Raw genomic sequence first — 25,254 nt, 5'->3', positions numbered from 1 at the left:
ATGTCTATAAACATCTGGGACGCAGAGATATAATTCATTGTAGCAATATTATAGAAATACATTAGTTGTTAATGAATACAACGCATTTGGCTTTCATTGCGTGATAAATATAGAGTTGCATGTGACAATGACTGTATATATTACAGTATATGCATGTTAACTGCATTTAGTGCATTGCAAATTTCAGTGTGTAAAAGGTGTTCCACAATGCATTGTTACACTCAGGGCTACAGCAAAAATAAAAATACTGAACTGACCTTGCAACTTTTCTACTAGCCACCAACCAAACACTGTAAAACTCACTTCATTTTAAACTTTTTTTCATTTAACTTCTCACATAATTGCCTACATGTTGTTCCCAAGCTTACACACTTCTTTACATGTAGTCTATGTAGTGCTGCAAAGTATACTGTAAATTAGTTTTTATTTAAATGTCAGCTATGCCATTTTTGTCAAATGTGTTATTTTAGTTAGTATCAAAATATCTTCTTTAAACAACCCACCATGTGTAATATGTGTGTAATCGTAGGCTGCAAACTCCTCTTTGTGTCATTAAACCTCCAAAATTTACCTGAATGCAACACCTGGTGAAAAAGAAATGTATATCTTTGCTTCAAGATAAAGTGTGAAATATGGAGCGCTTGCAGTTTAACTTGCGCTCCAGCAATCCACATCCTCTCAGTCAGTGTGATCCCAGAAGAATCTCACTGGACTGCATCCAAAATGCAATTCACCGAAGTAGGACGGCCTAAACGCTGCCAATAAAAAGGACATACTGTGTACTAAGTGGTTAGCAGATTTCTGGGAGGAAACACAAACAATTTGAATGTTCTGTGTTGGTCTTTTTCTTCAGAGTGGCAATAAGGCTGTGATGTAGTGCTGAATTCAAAAACTGGACAAAAGACATCATGTCACTTCCACTTGGTCATTATTGAGGCCTCACAGACAGCTGTAGAAACTCATTTCTTCATATTACTGTGATTGATACTGCCAATTTAGGAAGGTGACTGAATCCAAAAATAAAAGCTGTGTGATCATGGTTTGGCAGAGTCAAAGGACTCACAACGTAAAAACAAGATTTGGGTTTAAAATAATACAAATCATTTATTTTTAATTAACTTAAAGATGCAGTAGGTAAGACTTATAAAACTATCTTTCTGTCATATTTGCTGAAACTGACCCTATGTTCGAGTAGAACTACATGAAGCAGGTCATTCAAAAATAAATCCGGCTCCTCTGGCACCACCTACAGCCTGTAGTGCGATTTGCAAAAATCCACAGCTCCCTGTTCAGATGCACCGATCAGGGCCAGGGGGGGGTGTCTAACTGCGTGTCAAACGCTGCTCACGCACACGCATTCATTCTCTCTTGTGGGGGGAGGGGCTTAGGAGTCTGTTTTGGGCTTTAGCAGAAAGGGGGGAGGGACTGAGAAGTTGTCGATGTTCACATTTTTTGGCTAAGTCCTGGATCTTCGCAATCCTACCTACAGCACCTTTAATTATCTCAGAAACTCTCTATAGCACTTTTGTCAAAAACAACACCTTTACTTACAAGAACATCCATTGACATTTCAGGCATTTTTCATGCATCAACATTGAACTACAACCAACCTTGATGAGGGTTTCTTTTTCATCCTACACGTTTAACACCAGCCCCACAGGGTCATTTCAACTATTTGAAAGAGTATGAACTGGTTTGAACAGTGTGAGGTGTTTGTTTTTAGCCGTTCTAGCAATGTTGCTCTAAGGATGGCAATGCTGGTCAGTCAGTCCACCACTTTGGTCTAGATCGAAAAATTTCAACAATTATTGGATGGATGAAGGACATTTTCATTCAGACATTCATGGTTCCCAGATGATGAACCCTAATGGTGATTCCTTGACTTTACCTGTAGCTCCAACATAACGTCCACATTTGTGGTTTTGAGGGAAATATCTCAACAACTGGCTGGATTACCATGACATTTGGCACAGACATACATGTTTCCCAAAGGACAACTTTGGTGTTCCCTTAACTTTTTATCTAGAGCCATCATCTGGTCAAAATATCAGTTTGGATGACGTCTAAGGCACAATTTTACTGAAGAAACTTCAATCAAGGTTCAATTAAAGCCTTTATTTTTATATATATATATATATATATACACATATACACACACACACACACACACACACACACACACACACACACACACACACACACACACAAATAGAGAAATGCCATGACACAGGAATAAATTAACATAATTAACACATTTTTAGAACAGCACGGATCACATTCAACACAGCACACGTCACACATATCATATCACAGCAGTCATGAAATATCTCTTAAAATACTCCCATGGACCGCCCGATTCTCTGACAACAGGTCTTTGATGTTTCCACATTATAATAATGTCTAATGATACTTTTGTTCCCATCCTTCTGTTTTCTTTTTTTTTGTTGAGGCAAATATGCTGCAGTGTAATCTTTAGAATAGAAGTTAATGCACCCAGAGGGGTCAGAAAATGTGTGTGCGTGTAAAGTCACTGCAGAAACCGGACAGAGTTGACGTGGAGATGGTAGAGGAAGTCTGCATAGGACGCCCCTCCGTTGGGACTCTTGTCCTCCACCAGGAGGCGCTGCAGGGTCTCCTCACAGGTGTCGCCCTGCTTCACCACCCACAGCTGAGACAGAAAAAAAAAGACTTATCAGTGGCTACTAGTGGTGTTCTCATCGGTCAACACCCACTGTGAGTAATGTATCCTCATATGAATTTGGTGTGAATGTGGAGGACGGTACAAGAGGAGGTTACATGTCCTGCTTCTCAAAGTGCACAGCCTTCCTCAGCGACTTTACTTCTCTTTTTGGGAGTCATATCATGAATCTGTACAAGCATGACTTGAATATGTTGCATGGAAAATATCAAAATCCTAACAACCATGTCTGCACCAGAACATTGTCAACCGTTCACTTTCATTCATAAGACAATAGCCACATGCAAGCCACGTGATAAAACATTTGGCACCTCAAACAAATGGATAAAAACTGAAAAAAGTGGCACGCTAATGGTCACACTAGGAGCATATGTCGGTGCTCAACTTTGTTGTGTTAAGCATCATTTGACACCAAGTAGAATATATTGGACCATACTAAAAGAAGACAACTGTCCAACTTGAAATGAACACTAGGAGGATGAGGTCAACATTATTTGTTCTTTTTCCATTTCCCCAGGTGGCAGCTCAAATTTACACTAAATCTGACATGACATGAACGCAGCATTAGGAGAAGCAGCAGACTGGCAACCGAGGAGATATTAATCATCTTCACATCATATTGAGACAGGAACTGTGTTGTACTGGTGCTTATTTTAGAGTAATCTTAGTTTATTTATTAAGTGTTTTTATTTATGAGCTTAGAATTCTAGAGTCTTCTGTCTTGGACTGACTTTTTTATTGACTAGTGGATGTGTTAAACACAATTTTGTTTTTATGTCGTGCATAAAAAAAATGACAAATAAAGGAATCTTGTAATCTTGTAATTTACACAATCACAATCACAGGTGTTGGCCGACTCAAGAGGCTGTGGCAGCAGGGCAGTCAGCAGCTCACCTTGCGGGCACAGGGTGCCTGGGAGTTCAGGGTGTTGATGAGGGAGCGAACACTGACGGACAGAGGGTTTTCAAGAACTGGCAGCTTGGTCTGAAGAGAAACACAAAACATCAGAAATGGACAGTAAACCTTTCAATGTTGCAGTGCGCTTCATGGACTGTCAGAAAAGCAATATTGTTTGTGTCTTTAGCACCATAGAGAGCCAAAGTCACACCCTTCTACTTCCGGTCCATGGGACCTATGTTTCGAAAAAAATATGAACGGGAGTGAACGGGTAAAAACAAATTATTTTTTGATCCCATTTGAATTGAGCCATGAATTACAAATATGATGTTCATCAGTTTAATAGATAATTTCGCAAGTCAAGAAAGTCTCAGTTTATTGTTAAACTGTTGCAGTATAAGACTACACACTTCAAAGTCGCATGGATGGCGTCTCGCTGAAGCTACGGTGTATCGTACCGGGGATGTAACGTTACTCAAATGAGCAGAGGATCTTGCCCGTTCTTTTGCTTATCTGCTGAAAACACTTCACTGGATAAAACACATGAGGTAAGATAACGTTACATGTGTTGTGGAACAGAGCTAAGCTAGCTAGCTAGCGAGCAAGTCGAGCATCTAGCTAGGTGACGTAAATTGTGTGAGACGAGAGATGTAGTTCACTGAGCGGTTTCACACAAAACTAAGTGGTCATATGACAAACCTACGGCTAACTGAGACTTTCTTCGGTTGAAAAATTATCTTTTAAATTGACGAACATCATATTTGTAATCCATGGCTCAATTCAAACGGGATCAAAAAATGATTTGCCTTTCCCCGTTCACTACCATTCACATTTTTTTCCGAATTAAGGTCCCATGAGGTCCACCGGAAGGGGAGGGACTTCGCCTCTTTATTTGGGTTAAATATGTTGTCATTATTGGTTTTCATTTTTAAACGGCATTTTAAAACAAACAAAAACGATCTCAGTCCACACAAGTGTTCTGAAAACGCATATCGCATGACCATTTGCATACACTGGGCATGCACGTGATGGTGTGAAAAGAAAGCAGATTGTCTAATGTTACTCTGTGGTTGAAAATCATGGATGTATAATATCTGATGTGATAGGATGTCGAGTTCCTACTGACCCGATTGTTTTGTTTGTTTTGTTTTGGAGACAGAGGAAAATTTGGCTAGCCGGCTCAACTGCAACCAAGAAACTGATAGCTCAGCGCTGGCTACCCCCTCACTCGCTTTGTATAAAACAGTGGTTTGCGTATTTTCTGGACATAGTTATGCTTGAGCTCTCTACAGCAAGGATTAACAAAGCCAAATCATCAACTATCAGCCTATGGGAAACCGCAGCAGCACAAATATCAGACTTAATGACCTCAGCCCCACGAGAACTAGAGGAGAGTGATTAGGAAAGGTGTGATTTCTGTTTGTTTGTTTGTTTGTTTTATTTTCCTCGAGACCGCAGAGGGTGGGGGGTGGGAGAGGGTTTTTGTTCTTGTTCAATTTGTGTTTCTCTGTTCTATATGTTTGCATATTAAAAAACAAAAATCATGGATGTACAGGATTAGTTGAAAATAAATTAAAATTCTTTGGAGAAAGAACAACAATGGTGAAAAATAAGACCAGGGATTTATTTGCTTGGAGCGACGACGAGGCGGAACTGTTTTTTAAAAGGTATGTAAGCCTGCCTAACGTTAATCGATTAGACTGAGTGACGTGCGTCGTCATTTCCAAAGGTCTCCGCTTCTGCCTGTCCAGACTACAACGAGTTTTCAAACTTAAATGGGGTCGGCAGTGTAGAAGTGCAGACGTCAGGCATAAACGTAGCAAAAGCCAGCATTTTTCAAGAAAAACATTTGTGCTCAGTGGGGGGAGGCATCATCAGTCTTCTTCATTTTTTTTTTATCATCACCTTCCAACCCATCCCCAACTCCTTGCTTTCCTGTTGTGACTTTCTCTTAAAATGACTTCACGCTTTATAAAATACTGTTCATAGCTGACATTTAACAGGTGTATGTGCTTCTTTATTGTTGCTACAAGCATCTACTGATGTGAGAAGGTATGTTTTGTATAACTGATTGGTTCAAACCAACACCCTACATCCGTTTAATCTCTTACCTCTCCAGAGGGTAGGGAGGAGAAGCAGCTGGTGTTGAAGAGCTCGACCAGGGTGCATGTTGGGACTTGGTTGCCCACCCAGAGCAGCAGGGTGAGGGGTGAATGAACCAAATACAGACATCTGGGCTCCAGGTTGGCAGCACAGCAGCGCAGTGCCTCCTCTGGGTTTGGAGAGCTGGAGCTGTCAACTGACAGCGCCTGCAGGGGACAAATTGATGTGTGTCAATGTGTGAAAGCTACAAAGGCAAAAAGTAAAGTAATGCCAAGGTTGCTGAAAGTGACATCATCTACTGGCAACGGTAATATCTTCAGAGAGAAATTACTCAAATACTCCATCTACAAACTGGTCAGTGGAAATACCGGTCACAGGTCGACACTAATGCATTGCTTAAGAAACGTTTTGCCATTAAAAAATAACTGCTCTAACATCAGCAGCCGGGTCTGTGCAGTTTGCCTGTTTCTGAAATATGTTTTTAAAATGAAAGGAAAGTTTCTTTTTCAATTGGCCACATGTTCACTGGATGAAATGCCATAGGATCCATAAAAGGTCCATTAAAGGTGCTGTAGGTAGGATTGTGAAGATCCAGGACATAGCCAAAAAATTTTAACATTGACAACTTCTCAGTCCCTCCCCCCTTTCCGCTAAAGCCCAAAACGGTCTCCTAAGGGACCGCAAGGGAGAATGAATGTGTGTGCATGAGCAGTGATTGACACGCAGTTAGACACCCCCCCTGGCCCTGATTGGTGCATCTGAACAGGGAGCGGTGGATTTTTGCAAATCTCACTACAGGCTGTAGGTGGTGCCAGATTTTTTTTAAATTACCTGCTTCATGCAGTTCTACTCGAACATAAGGTCAGTTTCAGCCATTGACTGTAAATATTAATGGACAATGCATCCGGTTCGGCGAAGTACTGCAAATGCGGAAGTGCCTTAAACCTGCATTCTATCGAATTCCAGCAGGGGGTGACACGTGCGGTTGCAAAAGGAGTTCGGTTTCTGTAGAAGTCTATGAGAAAGTGACCCACTTCTCACTTGATTTGCTGCGCCGGTAAAACGGCAAACTCGACGACTCATAGCAGATCTCCACAAACCAATGGGTGATGTCACACATGCTCTGTCCATTAATATTAACAGTCTATGGTTTCAGCAAATATGACAGAAAGTTAGTTTTATAAGTCTTACCTACTGCATCTTTAAAATGACACGAAACATAGCACAGTATAAAAATAAAAACAAGACATTTTTCAGATGTAACTAATAATGGTTTACAACCATTTAAAAGCTCAAAAAGTGACAATAACACACATCATGTGTCTCTCATACAGTATGAACCTGATACTCTTCCTATTAAGAGTAAGTTATCTCATATTATGTGACAGTAGCTGACAGTCAGCTAAAACTAGTTTTAATAATTGATGCTAGAGTGCCTAAAATATGAGATTCTGGGATCTCTAAATGAAATGCCAACAGTCAATATTCTGTCCCTAAGCTCTTTGGTGCAGAATTTTAGCCTGATACATCAGCCTCACTCTGATCCGGACAAACTCGGTGGTGTTGATGGTACTGACCAGAGGTAACAGCAGAGGGTAGAAGTGTGTGGAGGTGCAGCAGGTGTCCATGCTGAGCACCCGGCAGCGCTGCTGCAGCCGCTGGTGGATGGAGCTCCTCAGGCCCGGCAGCAGCACCTCGCTCTTCCTCAGACTGTTGATGTAAACAGGAAGTGCTCGCAGGTACTGAGGGAGGACCAGCTACACACACACACACACACACACAGTCAAAAATATTTAAATTAACTCATGCCATAGTTCTGCACAGTGAATATGAAGACGGAGACATAAGAAGAAAAAGATGATGCCTGAGGGTAAAAACTTTTGTTTGTAATGTAAAAATGAATAGAGGTGTAGGCCTGCAAAGAAAAGACTAAATAAATAAAGGATTAAAGTTAAGAACAAACATTTGTCATTCTGATTTTTCTCTACATTAACTGAAAAAATGTTTACACTTTTTAGACATTGAGAACAATGCATTCTAATGCTTTTAAGTGTAAAAAGAACCTGTTATACTTCCAGAAAAACTTTGATGTGTATTTTATGTTTCCAAACCTCACCTGTCCAGCAGACACTGAAGCAGAGCAGCAGTGTTTGCGGTAGGACGCCAACGCTTCTGTTACCTCCATCTGCAGTTCCTCCCTCAGCTCCTGTAGAGGGCGTTCCAACACTGCACAGTAAACTGCACAGAAAACACCAAAACACAAATTAATGTTTGTCTGATGTGACATTTTTAAGAATTACTGTTAGGAATTACTGTAAACAAATCATACCATGGCTATACCATAACTAAGACGGCAGCTTCTAATAGCTTCTAATACTTGTATACTTCTAATTATTATTTTACAGTAAGACCGGTGGGACCGGCCCGTTCTGGGAATGGCAAGGATTGCGGGTGGATTACGTGTATAGAGCAACGACTTATACATTGTCCCATACTAGCAGCCTAAAATCTCGTATTTTATCTGCTTTTATATTTTTAATTGTTTTTAACTGCTCTTTAATGTTTAATTTCTTATACTGTACTGTAACTTCTATTCTCGTATTTTATCGGTTTTACATTTTTTTTATCGTTTTTAACTGCTCTTTAATGTTTTATGTAAAGCACTCTGAATTGCCCTGTTTGCTGAAATGTGCTATACTAATAAAGCTGCGTGAGCAAGGCACCGAACCCCCAACTGCTCGGGGTGCCTTTCCATGGGCAGCTTCCTCACTCTGACATCTCGTGTGTAATTCAGGCTTGTGTGTAATGTTTGTAATAACAACAGAGTGAAAAACATTGTAATTTCCCCTTGCGGGATTAATAAAGTATACATTATTATTATTATTATTATATTTACTATTCAGATTTAGAGGTGAACTACTGGGCTGTTGTATAACTAAACAGAAAGGTTTTAAATTGTGAAAAATCTTCTTATATTTATAGAAATGCTGTGCACTTATTTTTAAGAATGGAGATAATAACAATATCTCAGATATGAGGCAATCTATAAACCTCTCTAATGTTAATCATGGTCTCATTTGTTTACGGATTGCATAATAAAGGCATCAATAGTCATTTGACATCGGCAAATTAATGTTGAACAAGGCTGGATTTATCACTTCAATTACATAATATTGATACTTTGCAAACTTGTGCCCCTATAATAACAGAGAGGACAGTGGTGATTAGTCTATTAATTTCCAAGCATTCATGCTATTTTGCCTACATATCAATATGCTAATTACAATGCTGATGTTAGTAAGCATTACATTTTTTACAGTATAATGCATACATAACTTATATGCACTTATATCCAGTACAAGATCCTTACGTTTTTTGCAGTAGAAGGTGAGTAGTGTTTGGGCCTGGTACTGACGGAAAGTGTCCTGTAGGTGGTGAGAGCATCGCAGGGTCAAAGTGTGAACCCTGGTCCTCCTGTCTCCTGTCTGGGTGCTGTAAGACAATACCGTCTGACAAACAGGAGGGGAGAGAGGAGGATTACTCTGTAGTCACTGCAAATTAAATGCGTTTATAGAGTATCAACAGATTGCAGTCTGCACTGAGTGACTGTTTTATTAAGGTCTGATAAAAGTAAAATGTCTGTGGTGGCAGAGTTGTCGTCTCGTTTATAAAATGATATATCAAAATGTATCAAAATGATGTGGCAATTCAATTCCATCTCAACTAACAGACAGATTTGGATGACAAAAAGACAACAAAAGTGACAGGTGTGTTAACCCATTTCTGACCTAAATTGATGACCATGAACATAAACCCACCTGTATGGCTACGCCTCTTGTCTCATCCAGAGCTCTGCTGTGTGCAAGCTCTATAGCCAACGTTGTCCTCCAATCGAGAGTCGCCATGGGGACCTGGCTGGGGCTTGGCCCAGGGATGAAAAGTCCATAACAGCCAGACACACGCATATCTGGTGAGAAAGGTTCAAATAGTGGAATCACTGGTATGCGTGCGTAATAGAAAAAAAACAACCTTAACCCTTTTGTTGTCTTCCCGTCCACCTTGTTGTCCTTCCGGGTCAAAATTGAAAATTAACTTTTTTTTGCGCTTTTTCTGATGTTTTATTTGCTTTTTCCGATTGCTTTTATTCACGGTCAATAAACCTAATTTAACCTAATTTTTTACTTTAAAAAAAAGCAGAAATTATGAATTATTTTGACTAATAGTTAAGATCAGAAGATGTTGAGTGAATCACAGACTGGTATATGTCAAAGTTTGATCAGGATACTGTTTTAAAACCATTACATTTTCTTTTTGTCAAATGCTATAAAATTGTAGCCTGGCTCCGCCCTCCTACGTACTTCCGCTCAATTTTCATTTTCCTTCAGTACTACGTCTGGGTTTGCACATAGACAGTAAAGGGTTTACGGTAACCTTGGGTTTTCTTCTCCGGCCAAATTTTTGGCGGTCCAATCAGCAAACAGAGGGAGTGATTGGAGAATGATGACGTTGAGGCTGTGCGCTAGAGTTGTAGTTCCATAATGGCAGCGGAGAAAGATGCGAGCGAAGCCATTCGGTCCGTTGTGGCAACACTGCCGATTATCCAGAAGTTAAAGCCCGAGCAAGAACAATCTTTGCTGAGTTTTGTTGGTGGACATGATGTTGTGGCCCTCCTCCCCACGGGGTTCGGGAAAAGTTTGATTTTCCAGCTCGCTCCATTAGTGGTGAAGGAGTGGCTAAGGCTAATTCTAGCGATGCTAAGCCGACGTCACGACCGAACGTTAGCGATTGGTTGGGGGCAGATCCAATAGTTTTAAACTTCAACAGAGTACCCGCCTTCAAGGAAGTTAACACTTGTCAATGGAGAGTGGCCAGACTACATTATGACAGAGTCTGGTAGGACCAGGCTAATACAATTTAATAAAACACCCAAAATTCAATGAAAGTAATCATGAATTTTACCTGCGAAGAATGTTGTATGGGTTCCATACAACATACATACATGCATCCATGTTATTTTTGGTCAATTTGGTTAAAAGAAACATATATTTCTGATATATAAAACTTTGAAAATGGGTAAATACATATGTTGTGGGACTGCAATCAAAATCAAAGATCTTTGGTTTGGTGTGACAAAGCAATCAATGATACACACTAATATAACCATTTCACTAATGCCACAAAAAATGTATTCTGGGGGATCTGCATAGCTCGATGGTGTTTTAAGCCCCCAACGTCTCCTTCCAGGCAGCGCTGCGACCGTTGACTTCAAGGCACCTAACCCTAACCCTAACCCATAACCATTGCCTAACCCTAGTGGACGTTGGGGGCTTAAAACACCAATTAACTTCTGCATAACTTCAGTGAATTATCATCAAAAGTAAAAATATATTTTTTTCACTATGTATGGTCACAAAGAAGGTAATTATTAACAACTGGATTGCTGATAATACACCTACACAGAAAGAATAGGTTACTCAAGCATACAATGATGTAATATTATGTACACAATGTATGTATGTATGTAATTTATTAAGCTGAAATAAAATAATGAATAAAAAAACCCTCTCACCTTTGCTGACAAAAATCCTGAGCTCAGCCTTATAGCCAGTGTCCGTGTCTACAATGCTCTTCAGATCAGTGCGGAAACGCTCTCTGTCCAATTCTCCCTGTAGTGGGAATTAAAAAAATACCAGTCTAAAATGGAACCTCCTCATCTGTACACTTGGCATTTAACAAACAGTGATCATTTCAAATGATCAAAGTCAAAGTGCTAATAGCTGAATATTTTGCCATATTTTTGGTATAGGTAAACAGCTCATTTTTACTTTGTGCTAAGTTAACTGGTTGCTGGCTGTAGCCTTACATTTAGCAGACAAAAATAAAAGTGGTAGCAATCTTCTCATCCAACTCTAGGCAAGAAGGCGAATAAACATATTTCCCAAAAACTATTTAACAAAAGATCACAATAGATTTTTTCTCTTTATGTAGTTAATTGTGTGCAATTGGGAGGAGCTGTTATATGTGATATACCTGGAGGTGGCTGTAGGTGTACAGAGCTCCACCTGTTAGATATGGTATGTGCCCTGGCCAAGCCCCGCCCACGTCCTGCTGGGAGAGGACAAACATGTGAACGCCGCAGCCCTGACTGACGCACTCCTTGGCCAATGAGATGGCTGGCTCTGACGGCTGGAAGATGGACTGGGAAGAACAAAGGAGGAAGGAAATGAATGCAAACATGTGACCATGAAACCCTCTTCCTACTTGCACACAATGCTTCTGTTGCTTTATCCTCACACACTGCCAACTGTGTGTGTGAGTGTTACGTACCTTTGATTTGTTGGAGCCAAAGAACCCTGAGGATGAGTTTGTGTGTTCCATCTCTATCAGAGGGGCAGTATGGAAGATCAGCAGTTTGCCGGGACAACTCAGGGCCTAAAAACAAAGAAAATCATATCATGATGCTGACAATAGTGAAGTTGATGAGAGAGGATGCCGTTAATGTGGTAACATCTCTTAACACTAATCAGTTTAGAAAATAGTCAGGATTATTATCCCTCCTTGTGCAGCCACAATAAATACAGGATAAACGTTCAATAAACATTGAATAAAAATCCATCAAAACCCATCTGAGCTTACTGACCTGCAGTACCGCTAGCCCTGTTTTGACAGGCAGTTCCATGGGAACTCCACTCGAGTCCTCACACTCTGAACTAAACTGAGGAATAAGCTGCAACACACTAGAAACACACAAAACAGAAAGATTGATTTATGCCAAAGAATACCAAAGAAATGAAATTACTTTCAGCAAAGCAGCAAAAATGTCACTTTCATTTGCAGGGAAGTATTTGTTACTTTATGGGCACAGACAACATTTTCTGGGAGTGACCATACTAAACACCTCCTTTATATATGGGCAAAAGATGTCAACCAACAGTACAAAGTCACTACCTTCCTAAAAACCAGCCTATGAACTAGCCCCTTTTCTAGAAAAAAATAATAATAATAATAATAATAATAATAATAATAATAATAATAATAATAATATATATATATAATAATATATATTTATTAAGATTTTGGTGTTTCAAAATGTATAAGGTGTCCTCATCTACTAAACCACTGCCCAGTTTGCTGATCGTGTTGCGGTTTGGACATTTCTGTTATGGTTTCTGTATTTTGCCTTGTGTTTTGTGCTTTTCTGTTGCTTCCTTGTTGTTTTCTGTAGGTACCCTGTTTTTGTTGGTTATTCTTTATTGTGTATGTTTTGGTTAATCCCTGTGTCCTGGGGCCTGTTTCACAAAAGCAGAATATATAAATCCAGGATAACTGATAAAGCGAGGCTTGACCTAGTCTAATTTGTGCATCCTGGCTTGCTGCGTTTCACGAAGGCCGAGCCAGGCTGAGGAGGAGCGACTAGGTTGAGCCAGGCTGAAGTAATTCAGATAGATGCGCATCCACGGCTTTCCTCAAAAGACCGCGAGGTCGATCACAGATTTACTGATGCCAAAATGGAGAATACGCATTGTACATACTTTATACAGAGTGAGCAGCAGCTTCTTGTGGAAGTATGATCACGTGAAACACATTATTTGTATAAAAAGAAAATAAACACGGCGCTGTAATGAAACAGCGAGAGGAAGCGTAGCAGTCGATCACGGACCGACTGTATAACCACTAATATACATTAACTGACCACTGCTCAGAATTGAAACCGTCATAATCATTCCATTCAAGGATTAGGCTACTAATCATTTGCACAAATTAACAGTTGTACTCTTTGCCTTAAAAGTAAGCAGAAGATAATGTTACTCAGGAAATTTACCATGAAGATCAATTTTCTACAACGCTAGAGTATGATGCGTAAATATCTCTTTCACTCTGTTTCTCCCTCTCTCTTTAATGAGCTAAAATATACATTTCCTAAGTCATATTAACTTCCAGTGCTCGCTTTTAATGCAAAGTGTACAACTGTTCGTTTTTGCAAATGACAAGTGACTCATTGAATGGTTTCAGTGAAGAGCAGTAGTTCATAAATGTATATTTTTAGATCATCATTCAGTCTGTCCGCTATTATCTGCCATGATTTTTTATAGAGGACGAGTTTTCTTCTCTACATATTATATTCCTTGCACCCTTGTATATATGGACATAAAATAAAGACACTGAAGAAACTGGACTCTAAAATCTAACTATGAAGATAATTAAGTGATACATTCCATGCACACTGTAAACATGAATGGAACAGAGTATATTCATCAGTTATTTCCCCCCCAGCAAAATATAAGGTCAAAAACCATTGAGGTGTCCTCTCCCTGTTGTTACATGACTGTACAGTAGCCTACAACACTAGATAGTTACTGATCCAGTGAACTAAGACTATAATCTCCAGCGCCCCTGGGACTGCCCTCGAGACCGCCCCTGTGACCGCCCCTGTGACCGCCCCTGTGACTTTGCCGGTCTCCGGTGCCCCTGAGACTGCCCATGAGACCGCCCCTGAGACTTTGCCGGTCTCCAGCGCCCCTGGGACTGCCCTCGAGACCGCCCCTGTGACTTTGCCGGTCTCCGGTGCCTCTGAGACCGCCCTTGAGATCGCCCCAAGGACTTTGCCTTTGTTCTGCCCCCCAGAGACTTTGCCTGTGTCGGTCAGGCCGACTCCTGCCCCTCGTGCCCTGTCGGCGGTCAGACCGACTCCTGCCCCTCGTGCCCTGTCGGCGGTCAGACCGACTCCTGCCCCTTGTGCCCTGTCGGCGGTCAGGCCGACTCCTGCCCCTCGTGCCCTGTCGGCGGTCAGGCCGATTCCTGCCCCTCGTGTCCTGTCGGTGGTCAGGCCGACTCCTGCCCCTCATGTCCTGTCGGCGGTCAGGCTGACTCCTGCCCCTCGTGCCCTGTCGGCGGTCAGACCCACTCCTGCCCCTCGTGTCCTGTCGGCACCCCAGTCAACCTCTGCCCCAGTTGCCTGGCCACCTGACCCCAGTCCAGCTGACCCGTCGCCTGACTCCAGTCCAGCTGACCCGTCACCTGACTCCGGTCCAGCTGGCCCGTCGCCAGGCCCCAGCCCAGCTGACCCGTCGCCAAGTCCCGGCCCAGCTGACCCGTTGCCAGGTCCCAGGTCAGCTGACCCGTCACCAGACCCCGGCCCAACTGACCCGTCTCGTGGTCCCGGTCCAGCTGCCCCTTCACCTGCGCAGCCTCCCAAGGGGCTCCGCCTTGGCCGACCTGCTCGGCCCCCGGAGGGGTGCTGCCCTCGACGTCCTGCCTGGCCGCCTGAGTGGCCTCGACGTCCAGTACGGCCACCTGAGAGATTCTGCCTTCGTCGCCGGTGGCCAGAAGGTTTCTGCCTTCGTCGCCGGCCGCCAGAGGGATTCTGCCTTCGTCGCCGGTGGCCAGAAGGTTTCTGCCTTCGCCGCAGGCCGCCTGAAGGCTTCTGCCTTCGTTGCTGCTCTCTGTCCCCTGTTGCCGAGGCCTCTCTGTCCCCTGTTGCCGAGGCCTCTCTGTCCACTGTTGCCGAGGCCCCTCTGCCCCCTGTTGCCAAGGTCTCCCTGTCCTCTGTTCCCCGAGTGGCCTCGCTCTGTTCCCCCGAGTGGCCTCGCTCTGTTCCCTGTGCTCCAGTGACTCTCTGTTCCCTGTGCCCCATTGACTTTCTGCCTCCCCCCGGACTCTCGCCCTCCCTGGGTAGTTTTCTGTTTGTTTGTTTTTTTTGTTTTTTGAGACGTCTGGTATCCGCCCCTTGAGGGGGGGGCTCTGTTGCGGTTTGGACATTTCTGTTATGGTTTCTGTATTTTGCCTTGTATTTTGTGCTTTTTCTGTTGTTTCCTTGTTGTTTTCTGTAGGTTCCCTGTTTTTGTTGGTTATTCTGTATTGTGTATGTTTTGGTTAATCCCTGTGTCCTGTTCTCCCTTGTGTTGTGTCAAGTTTCTGTGTTTAGTTGATGTCATGTTTTCTGTCTGTTGTTCATGTTTTATTTTTATCTGTTTTCTGTCTTGTCATGTCTAGTTTTACTCTGTGTTTCCCTCCTTTGTTGATTGTCCTGCCCCGTTCTGATGTGTTTCACCTGTTGTCTCACCTGTTCCTGATTTACTCATCACCTCATGTATTTAGCCTCTGTGTTCCCTTGGTCTCTTGTTAGATCGTCTTGTGTTCTTCCCTGTGACCTGTGTTGTGCTCCCTCGTGTCTTGTTTCAGCTTGTGTTCCTGCCTGTGTTTTTGCCCGTCACTTATGCATTACCTTGTGAGTTTTCCAGTCTTTGTACTGCCGCTTTTTGTTGAATTAAATCCCTGAGTTATATTCATCTCCTGCCTGCCTGCCTCATCTCTGCGTTTGGGTCCACTATTACCTGCCTCCACATCACAGATCGGTCTGCTTTTTAAACTAAAATCTAAAAGACAAAACTTAGCTTATCAGATTTAGGCTGGCTTTGTAAAGCTCATACATGAACATGAAATGACAATATTACTTATAAGAGTGATGTATGAAACTATGAGCAGAATCATGTGCACAATGTAGTACTTCTATTTTAGTTCAGCATACAGACTCAAAATGGAAAACTTATCCGACAAAATACAACGGTCAACACGTGTTACCTGTTGATACTGTCTATACAGTCTTTCAGGGACACCAGAAGCCCCTCCCTCACAGGTAGCTGCAGGTCGTCTGTCTCTGTGATGACCAGCATGTGTGGGCGGGACAGGGCGGGGCTGAGATCGTACAGGTGGATCCTACTGTCATACGTCATCAAACCAACACGGACGTCTGACGTGGCATCACCATCCTCCCTACACAGAGAAGATACATGTTTGGACTGAAACCAGAGCATGGGTTATTGTCCCCATCTTCCCAGTAAACCTGCATTGGGATACTAATGAGCAGGCTGTGAAAAGTCTGTGTGTGTGTGTATATATATATATACACACACATATATATACACATATATATATATACACACATATATATATACATATATACATATATACACATATATATATACATATATATATATATATATATATATATATATATATATATATATATATATATATATGTATATATATATATATATATATATATATACATACGTATATATACATATATATATATATATATATATATATATATATGTATATATACGTATATATATATACATATATATATACATATATATACATATATATATATATATATATATATATTATATACAGTGAGGAAAATAAGTATTTGAACACCCTGCTATTTTGCAAGTTCTCCCACTTAGAAATCATGGAGGGGTCTGAAATTGTCATCGTAGGTGCAGGTCCACTGTGAGAGACATAATCAAAAAAAAGAAATCCAGAAATCACAATGTATGATTTTTTTTAACTATTTATTTGTATGATACAGCTGCAAATAAGTATTTGAACACCTGAGAAAATCAATGTTAATATTTGGTACAGTAGCCTTTGTTTGCAATTACAGAGGTCAAACGTTTCCTGTAGTTTTTCACCAGGTTTGCACACACTGCAGGAGGGATTTTGGCCCACTCCTCCACACAGATCTTCTCTAGATCAGTCAGGTTTCTGGGCTGTCGCTGAGAAACACGGAGTTTGAGCTCCCTCCAAAGATTCTCTATTGGGTTTAGGTCTGGAGACTGGCTAGGCCACGCCAGAACCTTGATATGCTTCTTACAGAGCCACTCCTTGGTTATCCTGGCTGTGTGCTTCGGGTCATTGTCATGTTGGAAGACCCAGCCTCAACCCATCTTCAATGCTCTAACTGAGGGAAGGAGGTTGTTCCCCAAAATCTCGCAATACATGGCCCCGGTCATCCTCTCCTTAATACAGTGCAGTCGCCCTGTCCCATGTGCAGAAAAACACCCCCAAAGCATGATGCTACCACCCCGATGCTTCACAGTAGGGATGGTGCTCTTGGGATGGTACTCATCATTCTTCTTCCTCCAAACACAGTTAGTGGAATTATGACCAAAAAGTTCTATTTTGGTCTCATCTGACCACATGACTTTCTCCCATGACTCCTCTGGATCATCCAAATGGTCATTGGCAAACTTAAGACGGGCCTTGACATGTGCTGGTTTAAGCAGGGGAACCTTCCGTGCCATGCATGATTTCAAACCATGACGTCTTAGTGTATTACCAACAGTAACCTTGGAAACGGTGGTCCCAGCTCTTTTCAGGTCATTGACCAGCTCTTCCCGTGTAGTTCTGGGCTGATTTCTCACCTTTCTTAGGATCATTGAGACCCCACGAGGTGAGATCTTGCATGGAGCCCCAGTCCGAGGGAGACTGACAGTCATGTTTAGCTTCTTCCATTTTCTAATGATTGCTCCAACAGTGGACCTTTTTTCACCAAGCTGCTTGGCAATTTCCCCGTAGCCCTTTCCAGCCTTGTGGAGGTGTACAATTTTGTCTCTAGTGTCTTTGGACAGCTCTTTGGTCTTGGCCATGTTAGTAGTTGGATTCTTACTGATTGTATGGGGTGGACAGGTGTCTTTATGCAGCTAATGACCTCAAACAGGTGCATCGAATTTAGGATAATAAATGGAGTGGAGGTGGACATTTTAAAGGCAGACTAACAGGTCTTTGAAAGTCAGAATTCTAGCTGATAGACAGGTGTTCAAATACTTATTTGCAGCTGTATCATACAAATAAATAGTTAAAAAATCATATATTGTGATTTCTGGATGTTTTTTTTTAGATTATGTCTCACACAGTGGACATGCACCTACGATGACAATTTCAGACCCCTCCATGATTTCTAAGTGGGAGAACTTGCAAAATAGCAGGGTGTTCAAATACTTATTTTCCTCACTATATATATAGTAGTTAGGAGGTAAAGTGTTTTACCTCTTCAGAGAGGTGAGCAAAGTAAGTATTTGTTGTGTTGCAAATGCCAAATGTCCTCCTCTCGCCGCTGATGCAGACACATCAATGGCTAGAAGCAGTGCAGCAGGTTCACCCTGAGATAAAGTACAACAGTTTACACACAGATGGCATCTTTCCCCACAAAAATAACGAAATGTCACTTATTCCCCAGTTACAGTATGCACACTTATCCTTCCCTACGATTATTTTTTCAATTAAATTTGGCCTACAAAATGTCAGAAAAGAGCAAAAACAAGTTCACAAGTTCCCAGAGCCCTGTGTGACATGTCAAAACAGCTTGTTTCCTCTATCAACAGCCCAAAACACCCAAATAAAACAGAAAAGCAACACATCCTCACATTTGAGATGCAAATAATTGTTATTACTGCTTGATAAATGTCTGATTAATGAATTAATAATTGAATGATATCAGGTTGCAGAAATCCTCACAAATAGGGGTGGCCCATTTAAAACTAATGGTCCAAAGTTTTTTTCTATTTTGGATGTTTTAGCATTCTGTATTAGGAAGTGAAACATTCTTCATACACATTATCCAGACTGCTGCTTCCCATCACACACAGATGCACACGCTTGACAAATCCCATATTAAACAGCGGGTAACGATAACTAAAAAACAGCTAACAAAACTACCAATTGTAGAATGTGAAACTAACCTTCTGCGAATTAAGTATCTCGTATGACCCCATACTGAGTTCAGGCCTCTTGTCTTTATCCACCCGAACCCCCTCCACCCCTTTGGTGGGCTGGTAGAGTTGCCACGGCACTGAGACACAAAAGAGGAGAGAAAAACGGATGCCGCGTGCAAAGGAAGCAACAAACTCAGGAAAGTACCTTCAAGGGAAGGTGCAGCAGTTCAACACATTGAAACGGCTAAAGTAGAATGGACTTTTTTTGACCAGGAAATTATATTATCATAACTGTACTGGAAGCACAGCTACAGTATCTTACAGGAAGAACACTGAACTTTAACTAGAGTTTGGGCATGATCATTACCTACATACTTAGATGCTCAATGTTAAATCTTACCTTCACTGAGTTTACTGCAGAAGGGGCAGTAAAACCTCTGACCACAGTCCTGCCAGCCCATCGCAGGGCACATGGAGGCTCCGCAACCACCACAACCCATAAGACACTCTGGCTCGTTGCACACTGGCAGGGGCTTCTAGAGGCAACAAACACGCACACATTCAGACATTGTCTATATCTCCACAGAAACCGTACTCTACGCGGGTTAATTGTAGCATTACAAAATGGCTTCAACTCAATGCAAACATCTATCCTAGATATTGTGTTTTACTGCTACTAACTACTAAGTCCTTGTTTCGTTATTGCCGTTATTTTTCCTATGTATTTTGAATAGAGGCAAAGTAGCTAAAAACGAACCTCTCCAGCATTTTGTTTTGCCAGAGGGGTGACCAGAGCTCCCAGCGGCAGCCGGCTGAGCAGGGCAGTCTGACCGTCACAGGGCACACAGTACGAGGCGGAGCGGATGGCAAACGGACTCGCGTTACCTAAAGATTTAACAGAGACAAGGTCAGGAATGACATCAAGGTTGGCTTGAAGTGCAGTGAAACTCAAAATGGTGACAGGAAGAGCTGGGGTACTGACACATTAACAAATCAAAATATTGCTTTTGAGTTTTACCACAGCACAGAAAAAAAAAACACTAATCTGACTATAACACACTAATTGGGTGGGTGGTTATGGCACAGTGGATATGACACATGCCTTTGGTGTGAGGAAACCTGGGTTCGATTCCCACTGCGATACATCAACCAATGTGTCCCTGAGCAAGACACTTAACCTTAGTTGCTCCAGAGGCGTGCGACCTCTGACATATATAGCAATTGTAAATTACATGTAATGTAATGTAATTGAACAATTGCAGTGCAGACAGGAGTTGTCATAATCCTTTCCTCGGTCTGACCCATACAGTAGACTGTGGGTCCAAACAAAACAAAAACATTCTGCCAATCATCATGTAGGAAGCACAAACTAATCTTGATCTTTAGCAAAAAGCAGCGACATTACAAATGTTTCCACACACCTGCTGTGAAACATGACATGGGTGTTTTCCAAGATAGGTCTCCATTTCTCTCAGATTAAATATGCTTGTGTCAAATGTGTTCCTCTTGTTTTACCCAGGTCTGTTTTACCTCTATCAATAATGCATGTCATCATTTTTCACAGAGCTAAAAGTGCATTCAGTGCATTCATTCGTGCAAGGAATACAAATTGCTTATATTTCAGCCATATTGGTGCAGCGTTAAGTATGCCATCTGGACCCATAGCACTGGATGAAATCCATTTTTACAGAGTGCATCTCTGTGACACAGATACAGACAGTGTTGTGTGTGTTTACCCTTGTCCTCTATGATACAGGAAGTAGTTGCCAGAGGAGGAAGACGGGAAAAAGGCTCGGAGACGAAGACCTTGCCCTCCCACTCTGCCCTGTCCTCTGCAATCACCTTCACCTGAGGCAGACAGAGAGTGACAAAGGTGTAACCTTTTCAATCAGCAAGAGTATGGTAACGTTTCACTATATGTTTAGAGGCAGGATCTATCATAACATACAATAGATATAATGTAGGTCATCTCTTTGTTTAAAGAAACACAGTATATTAGTAGTTGTCTAGTATTTCTAGTTAATAATGCCAAGCTGCATATTAGAAATCACTAATACAAGTACTGGACGGTTACTTTCCACTGTAAACAACAACACACATCGCCGGCACCCGTCAATTGATGTTATGCTTGGTGATGCTGTGAATGTGTATCACACCTAAGGGTAAAAGCCAAGCTGAGCAGGAAATAGTCTTTGATTGTCAGGGGAGCTGCAGATGTCAGCCAAGACAATATGTGAAGAGAGAGAATGAAAGAACTTACAACACTGGGCAGGAGCTCTGGGTCCAGGCCGTAACGAGACTCAGAGTTAGGAGACTAAAGAGAGAGAATGTATTCTATACATTATTTTTGCACACAGACACATTTTTGGTAAGATTTTGTTTTCCCAGACTATATATTCAATACGATATGCAGCAATATTCAGTCTAGAAAGACAGCCTTTGACTCTGTAAATAGTAGGGCTGCACAATTAATCGCAATTTTATCGAAATCGCAATATGGACTAGTGCAATATCCAAATCGCAGTATTTGTTAAAGGCAAAATAGGAGTCAAACCATTCTGAATGAAGTATTGCGGTGCTGCAGGGACGTCCCGGCCTACAAATCCTATCCTACAGACTACAGAAAACATCTTTGTGTGGTACAGATCCTCGCAAAAATCACACTATAATCATTTTAATTTTTTAAGATTTAATATTAGTCAATGAAAAGGAGAATAATGATACAAACATGATCCTTCCCTTCAATACCATGAATCATATTGCAATCGCAATATCAGTCAAAATAATCGCAATTACATATTTTCCTCATATCGTGCAGCCCTAGTAAATAGGTAAAAATGCATGTTCAAACTATTTAGCTCTGAGACAAATTGACACTTTTACCTTAGATACATTGTCATGCACTAAATAAACAAGAATACATAACTGAACAATTGTAAGTGTAATTGCAAGATACATGGTCAGTTACTGTTGTAACAGCTTTAAGAGTTTAGAGTGAATCTCTACCAGAGCTAAAATAATTAACAGATTGACAGAAAATAAATCAACAATTTTGTTAATTTTAATCTATATAACTATTAAAAATAAAAAATAAATAAATAAAAAAAACATTCTCTGATTGTTGCTTCTCTTGTGTGGGGATTAGCTGTGTCTGTTTCTTTTTATTTTTAGTGTAAACTGAATATCTTCAGGTTTTGGACACATTTGAGGATTTCAACTTGGAACCTGGGAAACTGTGATTTGCATAATTCGATGAATTGTGAAAAATTTGTTTTAAAGCTATTTCTGTATTTTCCCCACCTGTGGCGTGATGTTCCTGTCCTGTCCTCCCGCATTGGGTACAAACTCGTTTATTGTTCCTTAGGAGAAAACAGAGAAGTTACACAATGGAGGAAAGATCCTATATTATTATTAGATTATTATATTCTGAACTAAGTGGGCTGTTTTCATTCAGACTGCAACACTTGTTTGAGATAGTTAAAGCTGTACTTTGATGGCTGTAGTATACACCCTGGATGATGGGGCTAACCCGTGGGTGGCTCTGCAACATACATGCAAGCATGTCATGTACACATTCCAAATGAACTTACCTCTTGAGTGTGCTGCAGGTGTCCACTGAGGCTGTTGTTGGATGGGAGAGGTGGGCGAGGCATGATTGTGTGTGTATCCAACAGAGGACTCAACATTTGGACTCTCAAATGCAGGCTGAGGTGTACACTGTGGACTCTGGTTTACACTAAATGATGGAGGGCTAATGGGCAGATGTTTTTGATGCGGTGACTGAGGTCCATTCAGTGACCCCTGCTGTGTGGGCGGAGGCTGGAAAGGGGAAGATATTCCTTGGTAAGGGCTGTAAGGAGAGTAAAATGGCATTTGTTGGAGCTTGCAAGGTGTCATCCCTTCCTTCATAAGAGGGAGAGAACAAGGAGGTATGTTTCTTCCTTGACTTGCAGCTGAAACCATGGATGAAACATGAGCATCAGGAATGATTCGATGCTCACTCTGGTCAGCATTATCAGCATAAAGCGTGCTTCTGTATGAAAAGGTGGTGGAGTCGCTCTGGCAGCTGTGGTCGGATGGCTGCAGGTGCTCATAGCAAGGTCTCTGGTCAGAAGGCGAGCTCAGGCTAAGGTGCTGAAAGATGGGCAGAGGATTGCAGGAGGGTCCTTGAGGTGAAGCTGGGGACCAGCCGTTCTGACCCGCCCACGGCTGACAGGGTGTCTGGCTCTGTTTGGCTGTGGGGACATCCATCATTCTCCATAACCATCACTGATAGGTGCGTTTGTCATTGGAGGCGGGATCTAGATGGGCAACGTAATCATGCAAAATTGATGATCAGGGACAGCCTGGTAACATAATATACATCCATGGGACAGGGTCGTGATGTGATTCTCAGCTGTCTCCTCAAACAGGCCAACATGTCTTACTGACCGTTAATGCAGATAGTTTTAGGCTAACGTTACTTGCAGCTAATAACAAGCACAGTTTAGCTTTTTTTTTTTTTTTTTTGATTAACCGTTAGCTACACCTTTGCAAACAATGTAGCAGTTGACCTAGCTCCGTCATACTACAACGCATGATTATAAAAAAAACACAAATAGCACAAAAATTTGAGGAATGGGCTAACGTTATTCTAGCTAATAAGCCCACAACACAGAGGTGCTCTCGTTGATGCCTGGATGCTGGATAACAATCTTATTTTAAGTAATTAAATATTAGATACCTTTGGACATCAACGGAAACAGGAGGCTTTGCGTGCAATTGTTCGTTCCTGCCTTTAACGTTAGCTTCTTTATTCCCCCATCTGCGGCGGAAGCGAAACACTTCGAAGAGGTTAAAATTATTTTTTTGCTCCGCTTTCCATCATATTAAAATTAAATTCCATGACAAGAAACTGTTGCATGATTAACTCATGGATGTATTAAGAGAAGAACTTCATGATTTTAGCCACACACAACCGGCTACATTCATAAACCTGCCTTTGCTGCAATGTTAGCGTCAAGTCACAATCACAACAAGGCATTTCCGTGTTTTTCTTTCAAAATACAAGCCTGTGAAACTTAGGTACAAGCAATAGTTAATTAGAATTAAAAAACATAAATTAAAAAGCTATAAACTATCATAGCAGTGAATTAATTATCCTGAGTTTCTTCAGTGCGTGCATGTATGCATTGTTGGACGCGACTGAAGAATATTTACAAGTACAATTTTGAGGTGTTGTAGCCTACTTAGTTATTCCTTTCATGCTACTTTATAGTGGGCTACTAATATTTATGTACACTACTTCATTTCAGAAAATAAATTGTGTAACTTTAACGCCACTACAGCTATAGTCAGATTAAGATTTAACACAGAAAACCTGAGTTCATGAAATAATAAACTGTTAAGGATTACTAACTACCCTACTTCACTACTACATGCTTCACTTTGACAAGGTACAGTTATTCTTAAAGTCTATGAGTAAGCCTACAACATAACATTTTTTTTGTAAAGTTAAGTGTTGCTAATACTTGTCGGACTACTTCTTCCACCACTGCTTATAAGATTGCTATTCATACATACAGTTGTGTTCAAAATAATAGCAGTCCAACATCACTAACCTCATAAATCAAATAATTTACTAGTTAAGTGTTGTAGAGTCATAGAAAACCAACAGACCCAACAGTCATGACATGCATGCTGCTCATTCTGTGTAATTGAATCTGTAATTGAAAGGGGCACGTTCAAAATAATAGCAGTGTTGTGTTCAATTAGTGAAGTGATTGATTCTGTGAAGAAACAGGTGTCAATTATGGCCCATATTTAAGGAAGGAAGGAAGCAAATTTTGTGCATGCTGGTTATAGTGCATTTCACACTGAAATACTCAGCAAAATGGGTCGTTCCAGACATTGCTCTGAGGAACAGCGGACTTTGATTAAAAAGTTGATTGGAGAGCAGAAAACATATAAAGAAGTGCAGAAAATTATAGGCTGCTCAGCCAAAATGATTTCAAATGCCTTGAAATGGCATCCAAAGCCTGAACGACGTGGGAAAAAAACAGTCAACTGCCATTCGAA

The 25,254-nt window shown here is 41.3% G+C and overlaps 1 protein-coding gene across 3 annotated transcripts; it reads right to left on the bottom strand.

Moving 5' to 3' along the window:
• Window positions 1-2,180: 2,180 nt before the first annotated feature.
• Window positions 2,181-24,210, bottom strand: si:dkey-13n15.2 (protein transport protein Sec24C). 3 transcript variants are annotated; one of them, XM_031305783.2, is made up of 21 exons: window positions 23,921-24,210; window positions 22,788-23,502; window positions 22,498-22,556; window positions 21,458-21,511; window positions 20,934-21,045; window positions 19,955-20,082; window positions 19,598-19,733; window positions 19,225-19,334; window positions 18,533-18,645; window positions 16,280-16,471; window positions 12,339-12,435; window positions 12,026-12,130; window positions 11,729-11,896; window positions 11,268-11,364; window positions 9,517-9,665; window positions 9,069-9,207; window positions 7,815-7,936; window positions 7,276-7,455; window positions 5,707-5,904; window positions 3,593-3,682; window positions 2,181-2,668 (listed from the first exon to the last, which is right to left on the bottom strand). In XM_031305783.2, the coding sequence occupies exons 2-21, from the start codon at window positions 23,449-23,451 to the stop codon at window positions 2,528-2,530; spliced, it is 3,054 nt and encodes a 1,017-aa protein (XP_031161643.1). In that variant the 5' UTR covers window positions 23,452-23,502; window positions 23,921-24,210; the 3' UTR covers window positions 2,181-2,527. The 3 variants fall into 3 exon arrangements, with proteins under 3 accessions (XP_031161643.1, XP_031161645.1, XP_031161644.1); XM_031305785.2 differs by having other exon boundaries at window positions 19,598-19,730; XM_031305784.2 differs by having other exon boundaries at window positions 22,788-23,498.
• Between the last annotated feature and the right edge of the window lie 1,044 nt (window positions 24,211-25,254).

The sequence above is a fragment of the Sander lucioperca genome, chromosome 2 (genome assembly GCF_008315115.2).
Source record: "Sander lucioperca isolate FBNREF2018 chromosome 2, SLUC_FBN_1.2, whole genome shotgun sequence".
NCBI classification, from domain to species: Eukaryota; Metazoa; Chordata; class Actinopteri; order Perciformes; family Percidae; genus Sander; species Sander lucioperca.
This window is presented reverse-complemented; position numbering and strand designations above follow the sequence as displayed.